The 18950-nt window shown below is 39.6% G+C and overlaps 1 protein-coding gene across 2 annotated transcripts in view; it reads left to right on the top strand.

Annotated features, from left to right (window-relative positions):
- The window catches only part of NELL2 (neural EGFL like 2), a 264640-nt gene that overhangs the window by 30007 nt on the left and 215683 nt on the right, over positions 1 to 18950 (top strand). For both annotated transcript variants that reach the window (XM_050936133.1, XM_050936132.1), the window contains exon 3: positions 283 to 433. In XM_050936133.1, coding sequence (XP_050792090.1) covers positions 283 to 433 — 151 coding nt within the window. The remainder of the gene's footprint in view (positions 1 to 282; positions 434 to 18950) is intronic.

Here is an 18950-nt window from a genome sequence, read left to right as displayed (position 1 = left end):
CTGAGATATTAAAAGAACCATCTGTCCATGAGAGCCTAAGGCACTTTCTTAAAAAGAACAGGGGATAACCCTTGTGTCCTAGAAAATATATCCTCTTTCATTAAAACAGGCTTTGCTGTCCACAGCTGTGTGTAAGCTATTATTGACCATAATGTGATGGCTGTTCTTGCCTATTTGTCACTGTGCTACTAATATGTAACTCGTTATCTTGTAAGCTCTGTGGATTTAGAGTGCTATTTAAAACCAGAGTCTATTCTCAATGATTTTCTGTTTTTTTTTTAGATACTTCAAGAAATGTAAAAGCATCCCCAGAGATAGCTGAAGTCTTTTTTCAGAAGTTAAGAAATAAATATGAATTCACAGTTTTGGTGACTCTAAAACAAACCCATTTAAATTCAGGTGTTATTCTTTCTATTCATCATTTAGATCATAGGTAAGTACTGCCACCTATATTTCCTGTATCATTCATATACTGCTAAATACAAATACATACCTTAATTAAATCAGAAAAATAAGCTCAAGAAAATGATGGTAAGATCTGTTGTGCAGAAGATCACTTTCAAGCAGCTATAGTGTAAGGCAACACGCACTATGCAAATTAATAGATATTCAAAAATCTAAATCTGCCAACAGAATGTGGAACAACTGTCACTCTTTAAATGTCTCCTGCTGCTAAGGGCATGAAAAGCCATTTCACTGTTGTTGGTCATAACATTATGTGCCAGATACCCAGATGGTGTAAATAAGCATTGCTCCATTGTAATCAGCAGAGCTATACCAATTTATACCAGCTCTGGATCTGGCCCTATAACTGTAACATTTAACTAGCTGGCTCATAAGTTTCTAAAGATAGTAAAGATTTCCTCTCAGTTATGGACATACACCTATAAAAACTTGCACAGTAGTTTGTAAAGAACACCTTTTAGGTTTAAAAGACATGAAGCATTTGAGGTTTAATTCTTTCTGATAGTATAATCACTGTTTGAGATATAGAAGGGATATTCTCTATATTTTCTGTAGCAGCCGTAGCTACTGAAGCTAGCCAACCTCTGGTTCTATGAAAGGGTAAGAAGGAATTTTAAAAACCTGCAATTTTTTCCTGAATAAATTAGTCATCACCCTGGCAACAGATCTTCTCTTCCTCCAGTGTGTAGACCATTAATTTTTTTCTGATATATTACTGTAATACTTCTCTACTTGATAGTTGTGCTATTAAATGAAACAGTTGTGTATATATATGATTGTAAAGAGGCTGATTATAAAGGAAACTTTCATAATAGGATTACTATTACTGGAAAACTGGTATATTACTAAATACAAGGGATCAGATTTCAGTATCATAAGGGCAATTCTCCTTCCCTTCTTTCCAAACAGTCCCAAAACTTGGAACTAATTTGAGGTTTTTTTATTAACTACCCATCTCCCCCACTGTAGCAGGACCAGCTGTCTCCTGAGTGCTTCCTCATGGTCTGGGGTGGCTCTGTGGTGCCCTGTCTTAATTTTCTCTCTCAGGTAACCCAAAGACTGTATGCTGGGCTCTCTTGCTTCAATAATATGCCTCCTGTTCTCTCTCTCAACTCTTCAATTGTATTACCTCCTCGTATATCATGTCCATCATTCGTTTGCAAAATTTCTCTGGATAGCAATCATGTCTTATCTTTGTTTCAGGAGGTGCCTAGCACACATTTGGATAATTAAATAATAACTATAATGAAAAGGATGTGTTAATTTATCTAGGCCAATGAAGGATAATATTATAAATAACAGTCAGCACAGAATTGTCAAGAACAAATTGTGTCAAACAAACCTGAAAGCTTTCTTTGACAGGATAACAAGCCTTGTGGATAGGGGGAAGTGGTAGATGTGGTATATCTTGACTTTAGTAAGGCTTTTGATACTGTCTCACTTGACTTTATAAACAAACTAGGGAAATACAACCTAAATGGAGCTACTATAAGGTGGGTGCATAACTGGTTGGAAAATGGTTCCCAGAGAGTAATTATCAGTGGTTCACAGTCAAGCTGGAAGGGCATATCAAGTGGAAGCCCAAAGGGATCAATTCTTGTCCAGTTCTGTTCAATATCTTCATCAATGATTTAGATAATGGCATAGAGAGTACACGTATAAAGTTTGTGGATGATACCAAACTGGGAGAGGTTGCAAGTGCTTTGGAGGATAGGATTAAAATTCAAAATGAGCTGGACAAAGTGGAGAAATGGTCGTAAACAAGTAGTATGAAATTCAATAAGGATAAATGCAAATTATACCACTTAGGAGGAACAGTCAGTTGCACACATACAAAATGGGAAATGACTCCCCAGGAAGGAATACTGCAGAAAGGGATCTGAGGGGGTCATAGTGGATCACAAGCTAAATAAGAGTCAACAGTGTAACACTTGCAAAAGTTGGACATTAGGAAAAACTTCTAACTGTCAGGGTGGTTAAGCACTGGAATAAATTGCCTAAGGAGGTTGTGAAATTTCCGACATTGGATATTTTTAAGAGCAGGTTAGACAAACACCAGTCAAGGATAGTCTAGATAATACTTAGTCCTGCCATGAGTGCAGGGGACTGGACTAGATGACCTCTCGAGGTCCTTTCCAGTCCTATGATTCTATGATTGTTCCATACATTATATCGTCATTTGCTTTGTCCAGTCTAGTTTTAAATATTTCACGACTTCCCTTGGGAGAATATTCTACAGCCTAATAGATCTTGCTGTTGGGAAGCTATAACGATGGATTCTTAAATGATGGGACCTAATTCAATGGCCACTAAAGTCAATGGGAGTCTTTCCTTTGACTGCAGTGAGCATAGGATTGGGCTCAGCAAAAATATAAACAAGTAGAATTTGTGAACATAAAATTGGATGTTTGCTAAAGCTTATAATATGTATTTTCTTGTTCACAATATTAGGAAGTAAAAATATTGTCAATGCATCTTAATGATTTTTGCCATGTTTAATTATGCTGAAGTGAAGAATGACTTATTTAGTATTGATGAAATTGAGATTAAGGCTAGCAGCTTTAAATCTCTTTAAGTATCTTTTATGGTTTTGATTTTTTTATGGATGACAATAAAGATAATTGAGTGTATGAGTTAAAAGGAAACATTTATTCTTGACAAATGTAGATTACTGCTTCTTCACTGTCAGATTTTAATTTCTCTTTGCAGCCCCCTCCTCCTCGTACAGAGACTTGTCTTTAACAGGCCATAAGTTCTTGCACAACTTTTAGTGAACTCTCTCTGTCATAAAAAGGTTCACAGTTGGAAGAAGAAGTTACCATGTAAGACGTGATTCTCCACTCCACTAGCTTTACATTGCAGATTATGATTACGATTATTAATGATTGGTTATATTATTGTATTGCCTAGGAGTCCCAGTCGTGGACCAGGACTTTATTGCGCTAGATGCTGTAAAAAGATGGTTATTGAAGTCAAAAGAATTAAACTGGCGTCAAACCAGGGCAGAGGAGAATCAGTCCCAGACTGTCTTGATTTATTTTCAAAAATCTGTACCATCACCCACCTCTTTGCAGAGATCAGAGTAGAACACATGCAGGCTGGCAAGGGAGAATAGAGTTGGAGATGGCCAAGGGAAATAATCAGTTAATCAACATAAGTGGCTTTGTCCGTTTTTTAAAATTTATACAACTATTCCATTTTTTAACAAACTTTTGCCTTTCATTGAGATGGCAAATGAAAAGAGAATGTGAAGGAATAGAGAAAGGCATGTTTTCTGTATTAATAATTTAGGAAAGATGTTTAGATATCTTTTCTAAAAATAAACCACACTAACACACATAGATCCAGATCTTCAGCTGGGGTAAATCAATGTAGCCACAGTGACATCACTAGAGATATGCTGATTTACACCAGCTATGGATTTACCCCAATTGTTTATTACCATTTGATTTTATGATTTATTTTTTCTTTAGCTATTTTATATAGTTTCCTTGATTTATTCTATCATATCCAGACCAGCGTTGTTGTCAACTCTTTCTTTTCTCTTTTGCCGGTACTATTTTGTAGGGCACCACTTCTTAGGACGTCTAGAGTGGGTCCAGTCCTGCAAGATTCTGTATACTTCCTGAGAGGCTGACTGCCCTCATCTAATATTGACCACTATGGAAACTAAGAGCACTCAGCACCAGACAGGATCATTCTCACTGTGACCGCACTTTTGGACTTCCATCCTGCATTTGGATTCATGTGGATGAATCCTTAAGCCTGTGCAATCCTATTGATATCAGGGGGGCTTCATACAGACACAAGCAGAGACCTGTGTGGATCTGAATGCAGGATCAGAGACACGGATACTTGATGTAGCTGTCCTTTATGGCTGTCACTATGTAAGGTTCTAATCACAGCTTTCAGAGGGATGTATTAGTCATATGGTCATCTTCTCTTGTTGTGTCAGCTAAAGGGACTGACACACTTTCATTTTTCTTTTACCTGGCAATTGAAGTTCTCAGTGTTTAAATTTCTTCCTTCTTTCCCCTTCTATGGTGACTATGTGTTGTCTGATATTTTCTACTTTCAAATTGGTTTAAGCTGATTTTAAAGCAGAACTATCTAAAAATATCTGTTAGCTGTTACTTTCTAATCTTCCTACTTGCACCCATGATTAGTCCTTTTTTCCCCACTGACCTGAAATGACTGGAGAGTTCAGAAAATGGCAATCTTGGATGCAGTTCAGAGGTGGTACTTTAGGAAAAAAGCTATTTTAGTGTCAGTAAATCAGAATTTCAGAACTATAATCATATAGCTGAGTTCCAGGCAGCTAAATACCTGTCTTTGTGAACATTCATGTACTGTTATAAGTATCTGAAACATTTCAGTTACAAATGCTAACTTTAACTGAGGAAATAATCTGGACTGTACATGCACTGCTGAAAACTGATTTTATTTTACAATAAGACTAAATATTTTGAATGATATGACCAAAGTTGTTGTCATCTTTGTTCACATAGCAGCTTGAAAAGCAACATTAAAGGTTGACGTCCAAGCTTGTAATTCACGCTGTGGTTTCTGGTGACATGGAATGAATCAAGGCTGTCCCTCCAGAGAAGGATCTTAGAGGGCCAGCGGTTCACTAGATGTTCCATGATTTGGATGTCTTCTCCACATTCGCATATTGGCCTACTCTTCATTTTCCACTTGTAGAGTAGGTAATGGTAACACCCATATTAGGTTCTGATGCCATTCGTTGTGATCCAGATGCTAAGTGGCATGGTGGATCTGGGTGGTTGGTCTGTGGGATCCATAATCAGGTCTTGATTCTTGACCCTGTTGTTTCCCCACAGCCTCCACCACTTGTCTTTTAGTGATAGTCCAAAGGTGTTGAGAGCTTTGGTTAGTAACCAAAAGGAGTTCTAAATTAAAGTGGCATCTTGGGGAGTGGGGGGTTGGAGATTGTCATAGATGGGCAAGTCTGGGTTTATTATCACATGGTAGTATTCTTGTATTATTGCTGCTTCTCTTTGGAGGGGATGGAGAGAGTTCTGCCTGTGAGAGTTCTCATAGCAGCATTCAATTGCATGTTAAAAAGTTTCATATGTACACTACCTATCCTTGTCAATACACAATATTAAGCTGTTGAGAATATGAGTGCCGAGGTGGTTGCCAACAATGGGTGAGCAGCTGATCCTGACTAGTTTGTGGATTATTTTTTCCTAGCCTTTATTTTGGCAGCGGTCTTTGTCAGATATTGGTGGTATGTGAGGCTGTGAGCCAGAACCACCCAAAAATCTTTCAGGAAATCCTCATGCTTGAGTTTGATGTCACAGTTAGTGAGACTGAGGTATTTCTTTGCATGATGGTTGCTCAGATGGAATGTGAAGACAACTATTTTTTGAGGTTTTAGTCAGTTTCCATAACCAGTAGTACTCCACCAGTTTTGTCAGATCTGTGAGCATGCATTCCACTTGGATGAAAGTGTTTGCTTGGATGTGAGCACAAGATCACCTGCATATCCAAATTTCCATGACTAGGCCAATGGCATGTCATTGATATAAATATTAAAGAGTGCCAAGATAGATCCCGGTGAGAGCCAGTTGTTATGTAAACGAGGTCTGCTGGTTTGTTCCATTAGATGTACACATCTTGTGCAGATCATGTGAAGGTTGCCATCTTCCTCCCCTTAGCCTAGAGAATACAGGCACTGTTAAATGTTGATTGCTGAGCTCTTGCTGTCTGCCTCTTCACCTGACTTTTGAATTCATCTTTCAACTTCTTCTTGATGAACGAATCAGCAATTTGATAATTTTAGTCAGTGGCAGGATTCTATTATAGGTTAGGTCCCAATGCTCCATCATAGATTTTCATTTAATTGGCCACAAAGAGAAGATGTAATAAGCCTTTTCCTCACTTTATGGCTATATGGACAAATGCTACAAATGTATTCATTTATCTCATTTCTGCATATTGAAGGCCTTAACATACAGAATCATTTGATTTTAGTTTAATCATTCTTTTCTTCATTTAATGTTTTTAATACCACAAGAGGAAGCACTGAAATCAATGGAATAGCAAAGCCAGGCATTCCCCAAGCTTCAGTGTATATCTCTGCCGATGTATTTCATTCCTACCTTAAACAACTTCTGTTTTCACAGTCGTTGGCCTCTCCAGACCTTATACTGCCACATGTACTGAATTGCGCCATTTTATGTAGTTTTTTTGACCTATTACAGTGTCCACCAGGGAATTGTCTGAGACCATGAAAGTGATTTCACCTGTGGATTAATGCATATTTGGACACAGGTTGCCAGAGGTGACCCAGAGCATTAAGCCAGAGACTCCAGCCAGTAGGGGCAGAAGCAGCCAAAAAAGAGACTGCTGCAGTTTTGACTGGACTTTCTCTGTCCTGCACTGTGATTGGCTGTTTGCTCCAACCATCTCTCTCTTCCTCTTCCTCACACTTTCTTCACCTCAGCTCCATTCCACACCTGCCCCTCTGATCCTCTCCTGCCTTGTGCTGCTCTTCCCATTCTCTACATTTTTCTTTCTGTTTAACTTATCCTATCCAAAGTAAACCTACTCCCCCAAACCATGGAACTCACATGACATTTGCCGCTATTGTGTTGTTCATGCTGCTTGTGTGTTATATCTCTTCCCCGACCCTCTGTCTGTCTTGTCTAATTAGACTGCAAGTTCTTTGCGGCAGGGCCTGTCTGTGATGCAGTATTTTGTATGATGTGTAGTACAATAGGATTGGTCTTTAGACACTACCATAATAAATATGATTAATAGTAAAATAATTAAATCACTGTATCATTTAGCCCTCTGTAACATGGTTCAAGAACTAAAAGTTCCTTGTTTTTCCAGTGTGATACTGCCTATATATCTAAATCATATTGTGTAGTGTCTTTTCTTCTGCCATCACAGAGACATTGGCTTCCACTGAAAGAGGAAAAGCTCTCAGGATTCAACATTCACATGATCTTTGGGTGCTGTGTTTTTCTTTGTTTTTATTCAGTGCTCTAATAGGTTCCAGGGTAGGCCTGAATAAGCAATAACTTAGGCTCGTTATTACAATATTAAAGCCATTTGTTAATTACTCCATGCCAAAAAGGACCAGTCCATTTCTGTTGTCCAAAACAATGTATGTTGCTAGCCTTTGGGATATTGGTATTCTTTGCTAAAATACAGGAATGTTGTATTGTGCCATAATTATTTTGTCAGTAGATCTCAGTTGCTGTCTATGTGCTGTAAGTGTGAACCCCTCAAAGCTATCTGTTGCTTTTTCATTGGTTTCACCTAGAAATTTAGAATCCGACTGGGACCAACCTAGTTTTCTTTTTGATTGGGTTTGTATATATCTTTAAAAGGTGTCTTAAAAGGATAATTTCTTTGCTTTTTTCATTCACACTGATTCTTATTTTTGTAGTGCTGAAGAACATCCTGTGAGCAAAAAAATTCTACTATGGGCACTGTCAGTTTGGATGAGTTCCTTCTTCTGCCCATGAATGAATGAACCCCTTGTTTTTCTTGGTTTCTGAGATTATTGTCTATGCTTAAATCTTTTAATCATGTTTGCATCCATGGTTGGCTGGAAATGTTTTTAAGTCAGTTGAAAGATTCTTGGTTTATATTCTGTTTATCAAGTTAGGAGTGACCTTATCCTTTAACCACTGGTTGTAAAGGATGTTATTAAATTGACTGATGACCTGTCACTATTGCCTATTTTCCTTTGCAGTCTAACCTTCAGTTATTTTATACTTCTTGACAATGGAAAAAAGAAATTTTGACAACAGGATGTAAATTATTCTAGGTGGTGAATGCAACCACATTATAAACGCCTTCCTAGCAACTTCAGTTTAATTGATTGGGACAGACCCTCTCTGCTGATGTAAATTGGGATAGTTCTATCCAAGCCAATGGAGATATGTTAATTTATATCAGCTGAGAATCTGTCCCGCAGTGTTCATATGAGGCCAGATCCTTTAGCCCTTATTCATTCCTTAAAATCAAGCAAAACTACCTTGACTTTAATGGGAAGGTTTGCCTGAATAAGACTTGAAAGATTTATCCCATGTTGTCTGGAACTCTGAGAAATTTTACACATGGTGTAGGATGGCTGAAGTGAGTATATTGGTAGCTTTCACTATTCCTTTACTGTCAGTTAGAAAATACTGCTGTAAACATACAAAATTTGTGTGTCACAGGGCAAGGGGAAGGAGAATATCAGAGGGCAATTTGTATGAAGTGTTGTTGTAACTATGTTGGTCCAAGGATATTAGAGAGACAAGGTGGGTGAGGTAATATCTTTTATTGGATCAACTTCTGTTGGTGAGACAGACAAGCTTTTGAGCTACACAGAGCTCTTCTACAGAACTGGGCAAGATACTCAGAGTGTCAGAGCTAAATACAAGATTGAACAGATAGTTTAGCATAAGTAGTCAGCACATATTTTAAAGGACCATTCAAAGTATAGGGGCCCATCACCACCCCTATAGTCATAGGAAAAGAAGGGGAGTTAGTGATTTACATGTGTTATAATAAACCATAAATCCAGTGTCTTTATTAAGACCATAATTTTTAGTGTCTAGCAAAGTTAAGAATTTAAGCTCCTAGGCTCATTTTTTTGAAAGTGTTGTGCAGATTTCCTTTGAGGATGAGAATTAATAGGACAGATATAGAGTGATCGCTTTGTGAAAAGTTTTCACTCACCGGTGAGATGTGATTTTATCTTTTATTATTTTCCTGTGTGAGTTCATGGGAGAGTGTAGTGATTGGTCTCACCCACATAGTTGTTGATGGGGCATTTAATGCACTGGATGAGGTCATGTGGAGTCATGTGTAGGACCCATGTATCTTGAAAGGTGTGTTGTGGGGGGTGTTGATCATTGAGATATGTCTGCAGGGGTTGCATCTGTTCTGGCCGGGTCTGGTGCTGCTTTGAGTTGGTGTGTGGAGAGCTGGCTTCTGGTGATGAGCCTGGAGAGGTTGGGAGGTTGTTTGAAGGCCAGAAGAGGGGATTTGGGAAAGATTTCTTTCAGAATGGGGTCCCCATCAAATATGAGTTGTAATTGTTTGATGGTATCCCATATGGTTCCAGTGTGGGATTGTAGATGACAACTAGAGCTGTGCAGCTGGAGAAGGTTTTATTTCTATATTGAAACAGCTTCTCACTGGTGGTCCATTCTATGATGCAATCAACGTCTCTGGTGGAGTGTCCTTGTTTGGCAAGGCAGTTTTGTGTGTGGTAAGGTATATATTCCAAATTTTTTCTTCGGAGCATTATCTGTGGTATCTGATTGCCTGGCTGTAGATACAGATTTCTTGGTATGTTTTGGGGTGGTTACTGGTTCTGTGAAGGTAGGTGCGGTGATCCGTGGGTTTCTTGTGAACATAGTTGTCTGTAGGGTTCAATTACTGATGCTGATCATAGTATGCAGGAAGTTGATGCTAGTGTGGGAGTGTTTCAGAGAGATTTTGATGGTGGTGATGGTGGAGGTTGAATTTGTGGTGGAAATCTATTATGTTTAAGTTCTCTGTCCAGAAGATGAAAATATCATCAATGTATCTCAGGTATATCATTGGTTTTGTGGTGCATTTGTCCAAAAATTCTTCTTCAAGGTGGCCCATGAAGAAGTTGGTATATTGGGGAGCCATCCTAGTACCCATGGCTGTACCCATGGTTTGCACAAAATGTTTGTTGTTGAATATAAAATTTGTTATGGGTGAGGATGAAATGGATAAGTTTGGCGCTGTGTTTGGGATGGATATCTGAGGGTTGTCCGGTGTCTTATAACTCTTTGAGGCAGGCAGCTATGCTGTCATTGTGAAGGATGTTAATGTATAGGGAAGTGACATCCCTGGTAGCAAGGATGGTGTTCTGTACAACAAATGTTGTTTAATGTTCAAGTTTCTGGAGGAAATCCATTATGTCCTGGAGGAAACTGGCCATTTGTGTGGTCAGTGGTTTGAGGATCATTTCTATGAGTCTCGATATTCCTTCAGCAAGAGTGCCGTGGTCAGATAAGATGGGCCTGCCTGGGTTTTCTTGTTTGTGTGTCTTGGGAAGTATGTAGAAGATCCCTGGAGTGAGTTTATGAGGGATGAGTTTGTAGAGTTTCTCTTGGAATTGTTTGTGGAAGGATTTCATGATATCCTTACATTCCTGGATAAATTGTGGTGTTGAGTCTTCTTTGTGTTCTTTATAGTAGATGATGTTGGAGTGTTGTCGGTTGGCCTCATTTAAATAGTCACCACAGTAGAGAACCACAATAGTGCCCCCTTTGTCTGCTGATTTGATCACTGTCTGCTCATTAGATTTCAGGGACTGTGTAGCTGTCCTCTCAGTGATGGAGAGATTGTGGTGGATATGATGTTCGTTATGGATTTTACAGTCCATCAGTGAAATGATCCAGAATGTGGTTTCATCTGCTATGTGGTGTCCAATCTGATTATTCTTTTTTCTTATGACTGTTGGTGTGGTAATTTTGCTTTTTGCTTACCCTAATTTCTGTCTCACAATAGGGAAATTTTGGCATGGGAAGGCCGTCGCAGAGAGTAGAAGAGTTTATATTTGTTGTACATTTTTTTCTACTTTAAAAGAAACCCTAATATGATAAATGTAATCATTATCTTCCCTTCACCGTATAATTTTGGAAGGCAAGACAGGGTAGATGTCTTTAGGAAGGAAACATTTGAGCCAGTGGGACTGCAACAGTAAAAATACACAGAGAGGAAACACATCTTGGTAAATGGGCTGGGTGGGGAGGAATGAGAAGAAAAGGAATGAAACACTCAAAGGTCCCTCAGTCTTTAAGGTCCCTGGATAGAAATGCTATAACCAAGGGATAGGTGCAGAAAATGAATTGGTCGTCATTCCTCCCATTGCACTTGCAGTAGGTGCTATGAAATTATCCATTAAAACTAAGGCCATTATTATATTCTTCTCTGTCTTGCTGAACTGTCAGTCATTTCTTCACTGTAAGTAATTTCTTCCCTGGATAGTGCTCTAGGCAGGACAAGGAAAAGGGCAAAGCCATTGAATCGAAGTGACAGTGTAGTGAGAGATGAGTACAAGGACTTTAATGAGATATTACTTATATACTTGGCATTTAGAATTCAGACTATGAGGATGTTTTGATTATATGCATTATCTGTTTTAGGGGAGGGGGCAGGTGAGAGAAGCCCATATTTAATCCTTCATAACACTTAAAGTGCCAGCTACTAATTGGAAAATAGAGTTTTGTCATCCTGAATGCCTCATTATCATGCCACATGTATCATCATGGAATACAATGAACTGATGTACTTAGCCAACTGTGCAGTGCTGAATGTGGTGGTGTGGATTCCTTCTAGAACCTCACAAGCAACCTATGCCTGGAAGAATAAGATTTGCTTACTTTTATCATTACCTTAGTTTGCATAATAACAGATCTCAATAGTCACAATCCCACCCATTTCAAAATCTAACTGGAATATTTCAATAATCAGAGAGGTAGCCATGTTAGTCTGGATCTGTAAAAAGCAACAAAGAGTCTGTGGCGCCTTATAGACTAACAGATTTATTGGCGCATAAGCTTTCATGGGTGAATACCCACTTCGTCAGACGTGTTTCAGTTTATTTATTCTATACTTACTGCCTTTCATTTCATTGAGTATTCTCCTTTTCTTCATATTACAGAAAAGGATCAAAAGGGTAAACTAATTGATTTTAACTATACATTATGTATGTATATGAATAACTTAGGGAAATCCCTGGTATGAATATGCATGATAGACTTAATTATTTTCAATGGAGCTAGAACTCGGGAATTTTAGGCTTTCAAAATATTTGTCTAAAGTGTTTTGAGCTAAAGTAGAATTTTTATTAACTGTCTGTAATCATAGTATAGCTATTATCCTCTGTGGGTCAGTTGCTACAGGGTGCCAGAGTCTCCCCACCTCTGATGCACTCATATCCCACTTCTATTGATGTAAATGGCAAAATTTCTATTGACTTTTATAGGGGAGCAGGACTCGTCTTAGTCAGTAGATAACATGCTCCTAACAACTTTAAAAAACCCTCATCCCCAGCATTTTCCCTTTTCCAGACTATCTAATCCTAGTTTTTAAATATCTTTTTCTCACCATAACTCTAACCATCTCCATTTCCCTTCTCTGAATCTTTTCATTCTCCTTTATAATATCATAAGATAAGGCGACCTCCTATGGACACAGTTAGCCAGAGTAGAGAGACCTAGTGCAAGACTGAGTATTATTATAATATTTCCCCCATTTAAAATCTCCCATTTTAAAATGCATCCAAGCCTGCTGTTGGCTTTTGTAACTTCCACCATACACTCAGCTTCCAGGGGTGTTAAGTCTCCCCAGAGGAAGACTTGCCACTGTAAGCTTCTTGCTAGGGCCTGCTACCACCTAATGAGTTTTTCCCCAAAAGCCACAATCCCACAATTGAGACAGAAGATTGTGCGTTTTAATAAATGATTGTGGTTTAGAGGGAAAGTGAAGGCAGCTGTAAATATATACACAACAAATGGAAGAAAGGGGACGTTGATAGTAATGAATATAATCAGAAGTTAGTAATTGTAGAATTGTAGAAAATTGATAAGGGAAGCAAATAGATAAAATGGAAATCTACAGCCAGCAGAATTAAGAACAATAAGGGGGAATTTAAAAAAAAAGTATTAGTAACTAAAAGAATCCTAACAATGGTATTGGTCCATTACTAGATGGAAATGGTAGAATTATCAATAATAATGCAGAAAAGACAGAAATATTCAATAAATATTTCAGTTCCATATTAAGGGGGAAAACAGATTATATAGTCTCATCATATGGCGACAATAAACCTCTTTTCATTCTCTGGAGGACATTAAACAGAAGCTACTAAATTAAGACTTTTTAAAATAAGCAGGTCCAGATAACTTCCATCCAAGCGGTTTAAAAGAGCTGGCTGAGGAACTTTCTAGACCGTTAATATTGATTTTTCAATACATCTTGGAGCACTGTGGAAGTTCCAGAAGACTGGAAGTAAGCTGATGTTGTTGTGCCAATTTTTAAAATGGGTAAATGGGATGATGTGGGCAATTATAGGCCTGTCAATCTGACAATGATCTCAGGCAAGATAATGCAGCAGATAATGTCGGCCTTGGTTAATAAAGAATTAAAGAAGAGTAATCTAATTAATGCAAATAATTACAGGTTTATGCAAAATAGGTCCTGTCAAATTAATTTGATATCTTTCTTGATGAGATTACAAGTCTGGTTGATAAAGGTAATAGTGTTGAGTAAGGTAATTGACTTGGTACCGCACAACATTTTGATTAAAAAAAACTAGAACATATAAAATTAACATGGCACACACTAAAAACTGGGTAACTTATAGGCCTCAAAATGAGGAATTATCATCAATCCGTGTTTCCAGTGGGGTCCTGCATGGATCAGTTCTTGGTTCTATGCTATTGGAAGCAGCGCAGGCCGAGGGGCTTACTGGCTGGTGCTTCCAGCAGCTCCCATTGGCCTACAGCGGCGAACCATGGCCAGTGGGAGCCACCATCGGCCGGACCTGCGGATGGGGCAGGTAAACAAACTGGCCCAGCCCACCAGAGGCTTTCCCTACACAAGTGGCGACCCCAGTTTGAGAAACACTGTTTTAGACAAAGGAAATGCAGTGGATCTAATTTACTTTGATTTCAGTAAGGCATTTGATACAATTCCACATGGGGAATTATTAGCTAAATTGGAAAAAATGGTGATCAATATGAAAATTTAAAGGTGGATAAAGAACTGGTTAAAGGGGAGACTACAGTAGGTCATACTGAAAGGTGAACTGTCAGGCTGGAAGGAGGTTACTAGTGGAGTTCCTCAGGGATCGGTTTTGGGACCAATCTTATTTAATCTTTTTATTACTGACCTTGGCACAAAAAGTGGGAATGTGCTAATAAAGTTTGCGGATGACGTGAAGTTGGGATGTATTGCCAACACAGAGAGGGACCGGGATATCCTACAGGAAGATCTGGATGACCTTGTAAACTGGAGTAATAGAAATAGGATGAAATTTAATAGTGAAAAGTGCCAGGTCATGCATTTGGGGAGTAATAACAATAATTTTTGTTATAAACTGGGGACGCATCACTTGGAAGAACAGAGGAGGAGAAGGACCTTGGAGTATTGGATGATCACAGGATGATTATGAGCCACCAATCTGATATGGCTGTGAAAAAAGCTAATGCGGGCTTGGGATGCATCAGCAATGTATTTCCAGTAGAGATAAGGAAGTTTTAGTACCGTTATACAAGGCATTGGTGAGACCTCATCTGGAATGTTGTGTGCAGTTCTGGTCTCCCATGTTTAAGAAGAATGAATTCAAATTGGAACAGGTACAGAGAAAGGATACTAGGATGAGCTGAGGAATGGAAAACCTGTCTTATGAAAGGAGACTCAAAGACCTTGGCTTGTTTGGCCTAACCAAAAGAAGGCTGAGGGGAGATATGATTGCTCTCTATAAATATATCAGGGGGATAAATACCAGGGAGGGGAAGGAATTATTTAAGCTCAGTACCAATGTGGACACAAGAGCAAATGGATATAAACTGGCCATCAAGAAGTTTAGACTTGAAATTAGACAAAGGTTTCTAATCATCAAAGGAGTGAAATTCTGGAATAGCCTTCCGAGGGGAGCAGTGGAGGCAAAAGACATATCTGGCTTTAAGACTAAGATTGATAAATTTATGGCAGGGGTGGTATGATGGGATAGCCTAATTCTGGCAATTAATTAATCTTTGACTATTAGCAGTAAATATGCCCAATGGCCTGTGATGGGACACTAGACAGGGTGGGATCTGAGTTACTACAGAGAATTCTTTCCTGGGTGTCTGGCTGGTGAGTCTTGCCCACATGCTCAGAGTTTAGCTGATCACCATATTTGGGACTGGGAAGGAATTTTCCTCCAGGGCAGATTGGTAGAGGCCCTGGGAGTTTTTTGCCTTCCTCTGCAGCATAGGGCACAGGTCACTTGCTGGAGTATTCTCTGCACCTTGAAGTCTTTAAACCACAAGTTGAGGACTATCAGTAGCTCAGACGTAGGTCAGGGGTTTGTTACAGGAGTGGGTTGGTGAGATTCTGTGGCCTGCGCTGTGCAGGAGGTCAGACTAGACAATCATAATCTTCCTTTCTGACCTTAAAGGCTATGAGTCTATGAGATTGAGGTTTGACATTTTGTTCAGAAATGTGCTGGTGATGCGACAGTAATTCCATTGATAATGTCATTTGTTGTGAATGGTGTTCCAGCCTGTCCATGAATGTAGACTCCTGATTGGTGGAAAACCCCGACATCATGAACCTTCTTAGTGCAACCCACACGGAAATTCATAAATTGCTGTCTGTGGTCCAAGAGGGCCTGCATGACAGTGGAGTTGTGCCCTTTGTGGTTTATGTGCTCCCTGAGGACAGATGAGTCCCATCAGTGTCCCCAGCACAGTTTGGAAACCCCATTCTCTCAAAGCCAGCAATTACTTCAGCAATGTCTTTTACGCCTACCACTTTGGGGTAAACCACATGCCTGATTGTCTCAGAAACCTCTGCAACCACTTTAACCATAGTCGACTTTCCAGCATCAAACTGGTTTACAATGGATCTGTAGCAGTCTGGGGTAGCCAACTTCCACATGGCTACAGCAACATGCTTCTAGACTGCTGGAGTGGCCTCGTATGTGTGACTTTATGTTGGAAGTTTGGGTCAAGCTGCTCACAAAGCTCCAGAAATGTGGCTTTCTTCATGTGAAAGTTCTGGACTCACTGCTGGTCGTCCCAGGTCTGCATGACTATGTGATCCCACCAGTCTGTACTTGTGGACCTGCCCCAAAAGTTTGAGTCTGCCTTGCCTGGGTACTCCTCCTGCTCCATCATAAGCTGTGTCAGGTGCCTTTGATGGGCCAGAAAACACTGCCCAAATGTCCACCAGCACCTTGCGAAAGTTCTGCCCATTTCCTGACACAGAAGTTAAAGCGCAAGAAGAGAAGTACCTCCTCCATGTTGCTGACTGTGATAGCTTGGAGTGCACTGACCAAAATGACTACTTGGCAGGATGTGTTGGCTGGCTCTTTAGACATCCTGTAATGTGCAGGATGGACAGTCAAGTTTTCCCACAGTGCACCACAGTCAGAGAACTAGATGGGCCACATTTCAGGTGGGCACTACGGAGTCTGGGACTTCATGCTGCAGGGTGCACATCTGAGCCCCAGGTTCGAGCCTGGGATAGAAAATTCTTAACCTAAGGTAAACAATGAATGTAGATACTCAAGCTCTGGGTTCTCTAGTCCCACTAACCCTGGGCTTACATTGCAGTGTAGACATAACCTAAGTACCTACATGGGGAACAAATATTTAGTAATGGACTCCTCAATGTAGCAGAGAAAGGTATAACAAGATCTAATGGCTGCAAGCTGAAGCTTGACAAAGTCAGATTGGAAATAAAGTGTAAATTGTTAATGGTGAGGGTACTTAACCATTGGAACAATGGGTTGTGGTGGATTCTCCATTGCTGACAATTTTTAAACCAAGATTGAATGTTTTTCTAAAAGTTCTACTCTAAGAATTATTTAGGGCAGTTCTATGGCCTGTGCTATATAAGAGGTCAGACCAGATGATCACAATGGTCCCTTTAGGCCAAGAGTTCTCAAACTGGGGGTTGTGACCCCTCAGGGGGTCACAAGGTTATTACATGGGTGGTCACGAGCTGTCAGACTACACCCCCAAAACCTGCTTTGATTCCAGCATTTATACTGGTCTGAGTGCGACCTCCCTTATAAATTAAAAACACCTTTTTTTAATAAAAAAAGTGTTTTTAATTTATAAGAGAGGTCGCACTCAGAGTCTTGTGTGAAAGGAGTCACCAATACAAAAGTTTAAGAATCACTGCTTTAGGCCTTAGAATCTATGAATCTGGGCTGTGGGTGCAGGAAAAGGGATGCACTGGTTCAGCTGATGAGACTTCTATGGAGCCTTCCTTCAGCAGAATCCTTGGGAGAGGCCAGCAGTAAAAACCACCTCCTGCTCTCCCTGGAAGTAAATATGCCTTGGAGAACAGCTGGCTCACAGAATGGAAATGTATACCCCCTTACCAGCAGTCATTTTCCTCCCCTACACATTTAGAACTCCTTAGCACAGCAGAGACATTTAGCATATTTTTGTCACTGTCTTACCCATTATCCAAGTTGATTTGCTGAGGTTTAGTTTACTTTTCTATAGGCGTGGGAGAGCATCTGTGAGAATCACAGCCCAAATCTGCAATCAGTTATTCACGTGTGCTCCCTCTGAAGTTAACAGAAGTTACCGTGGTTTCTTTTTGTGCAAAATTTGGCCTTACATTTCCATCACTAATTATATTTGCCCATCTTGAGCAGGGCATCATTTACTATGTGTTAAAGGGAGGGCAGTGCCCCCCCCCACCTCTTTTCATAGAGTCTCTTTTCATAGAGCCGTATGCTCCATTATGTCTTACACTCCCACTACCCCAACTTTGCAGGATATAATATAATCATATATGGTGTTCTTTATGCTGACATATCTGACCCCCGCTCCCAGGCCCCCTGAATTTTTTCTGAAATGATGTCCCTGATTTTGAGGACATTCTATCCCTTATATACTTTAGAGAACCTCAGCTGATGTAGATCAGCATAGGTCTATTGAATTCATTGGAATTAAGTCAGCTTAGACCAGCTGAGGATCTGGCCCACTCTGTGGTGAATCTGATATGAGATAAAATGATAAACACCCCAATCCCTCCCCCGTGTCTCAGTTTCATAACATTAGTTCATGCTTAAGGTGATGCTGTTTCAGCTGCTTCTGTCACTGTGTTTCCCTGATGCCTCTATACATTGTTTGTGAACAACAAACTATTATTCTCTCAATGGTGCTTTTTTTTTTCAATTTTTGAACTTTTAAGATAAACTGTGTGATAATGACAAGATGGAGGACAGTAGCTCCCCGCCCTTATGTTGGGTGCCATGACTCACCCTCGTAAATTAATAATCGTTTGTACGGCTAGTTTTTACCCTTGCTGATAGCATGTTTGTTTCCAGTTGGATTATAAACTGAGTTTTCAAAGTTACATTGTTGTTACTGGTCAGTGTTTACTCACTGAAAGACTATGCTTGGGCCTTTATTATTTTTGTAGTCATGAAAAATAACAGCAAGATAGTGGAAACTGATAATCATCTTCATTTAGATACAGCAGCATACTTTTTGTTTAACAATCACCAAGAGCTTTTAAAAACACCAATTAGGCCCTGCTGTGAGATAAATAGTGATTTGCTCTTGTTATGGATTAGTAAACAGAGAGTTTACCTATAGTTCACAAAGTGAATCAGTGACAGAATTGGAAATAGAACCAGGAGTCCTGAACTGCAGTTCCTGTTTTATCTAGAAGGCCGCACATCCAAATTCCAACCTCATGGTTTATCCCGTCAAAAGCTCTTGCTTTAATGCTGTGGG

The sequence above is a fragment of the Gopherus flavomarginatus genome, chromosome 1 (assembly GCF_025201925.1).
Source record: "Gopherus flavomarginatus isolate rGopFla2 chromosome 1, rGopFla2.mat.asm, whole genome shotgun sequence".
NCBI classification, from domain to species: domain Eukaryota; kingdom Metazoa; phylum Chordata; order Testudines; family Testudinidae; genus Gopherus; species Gopherus flavomarginatus.
The sequence above is the reverse complement of the archived record's forward strand: the minus strand, read 5'-3'. Positions and strand labels throughout refer to the sequence as shown.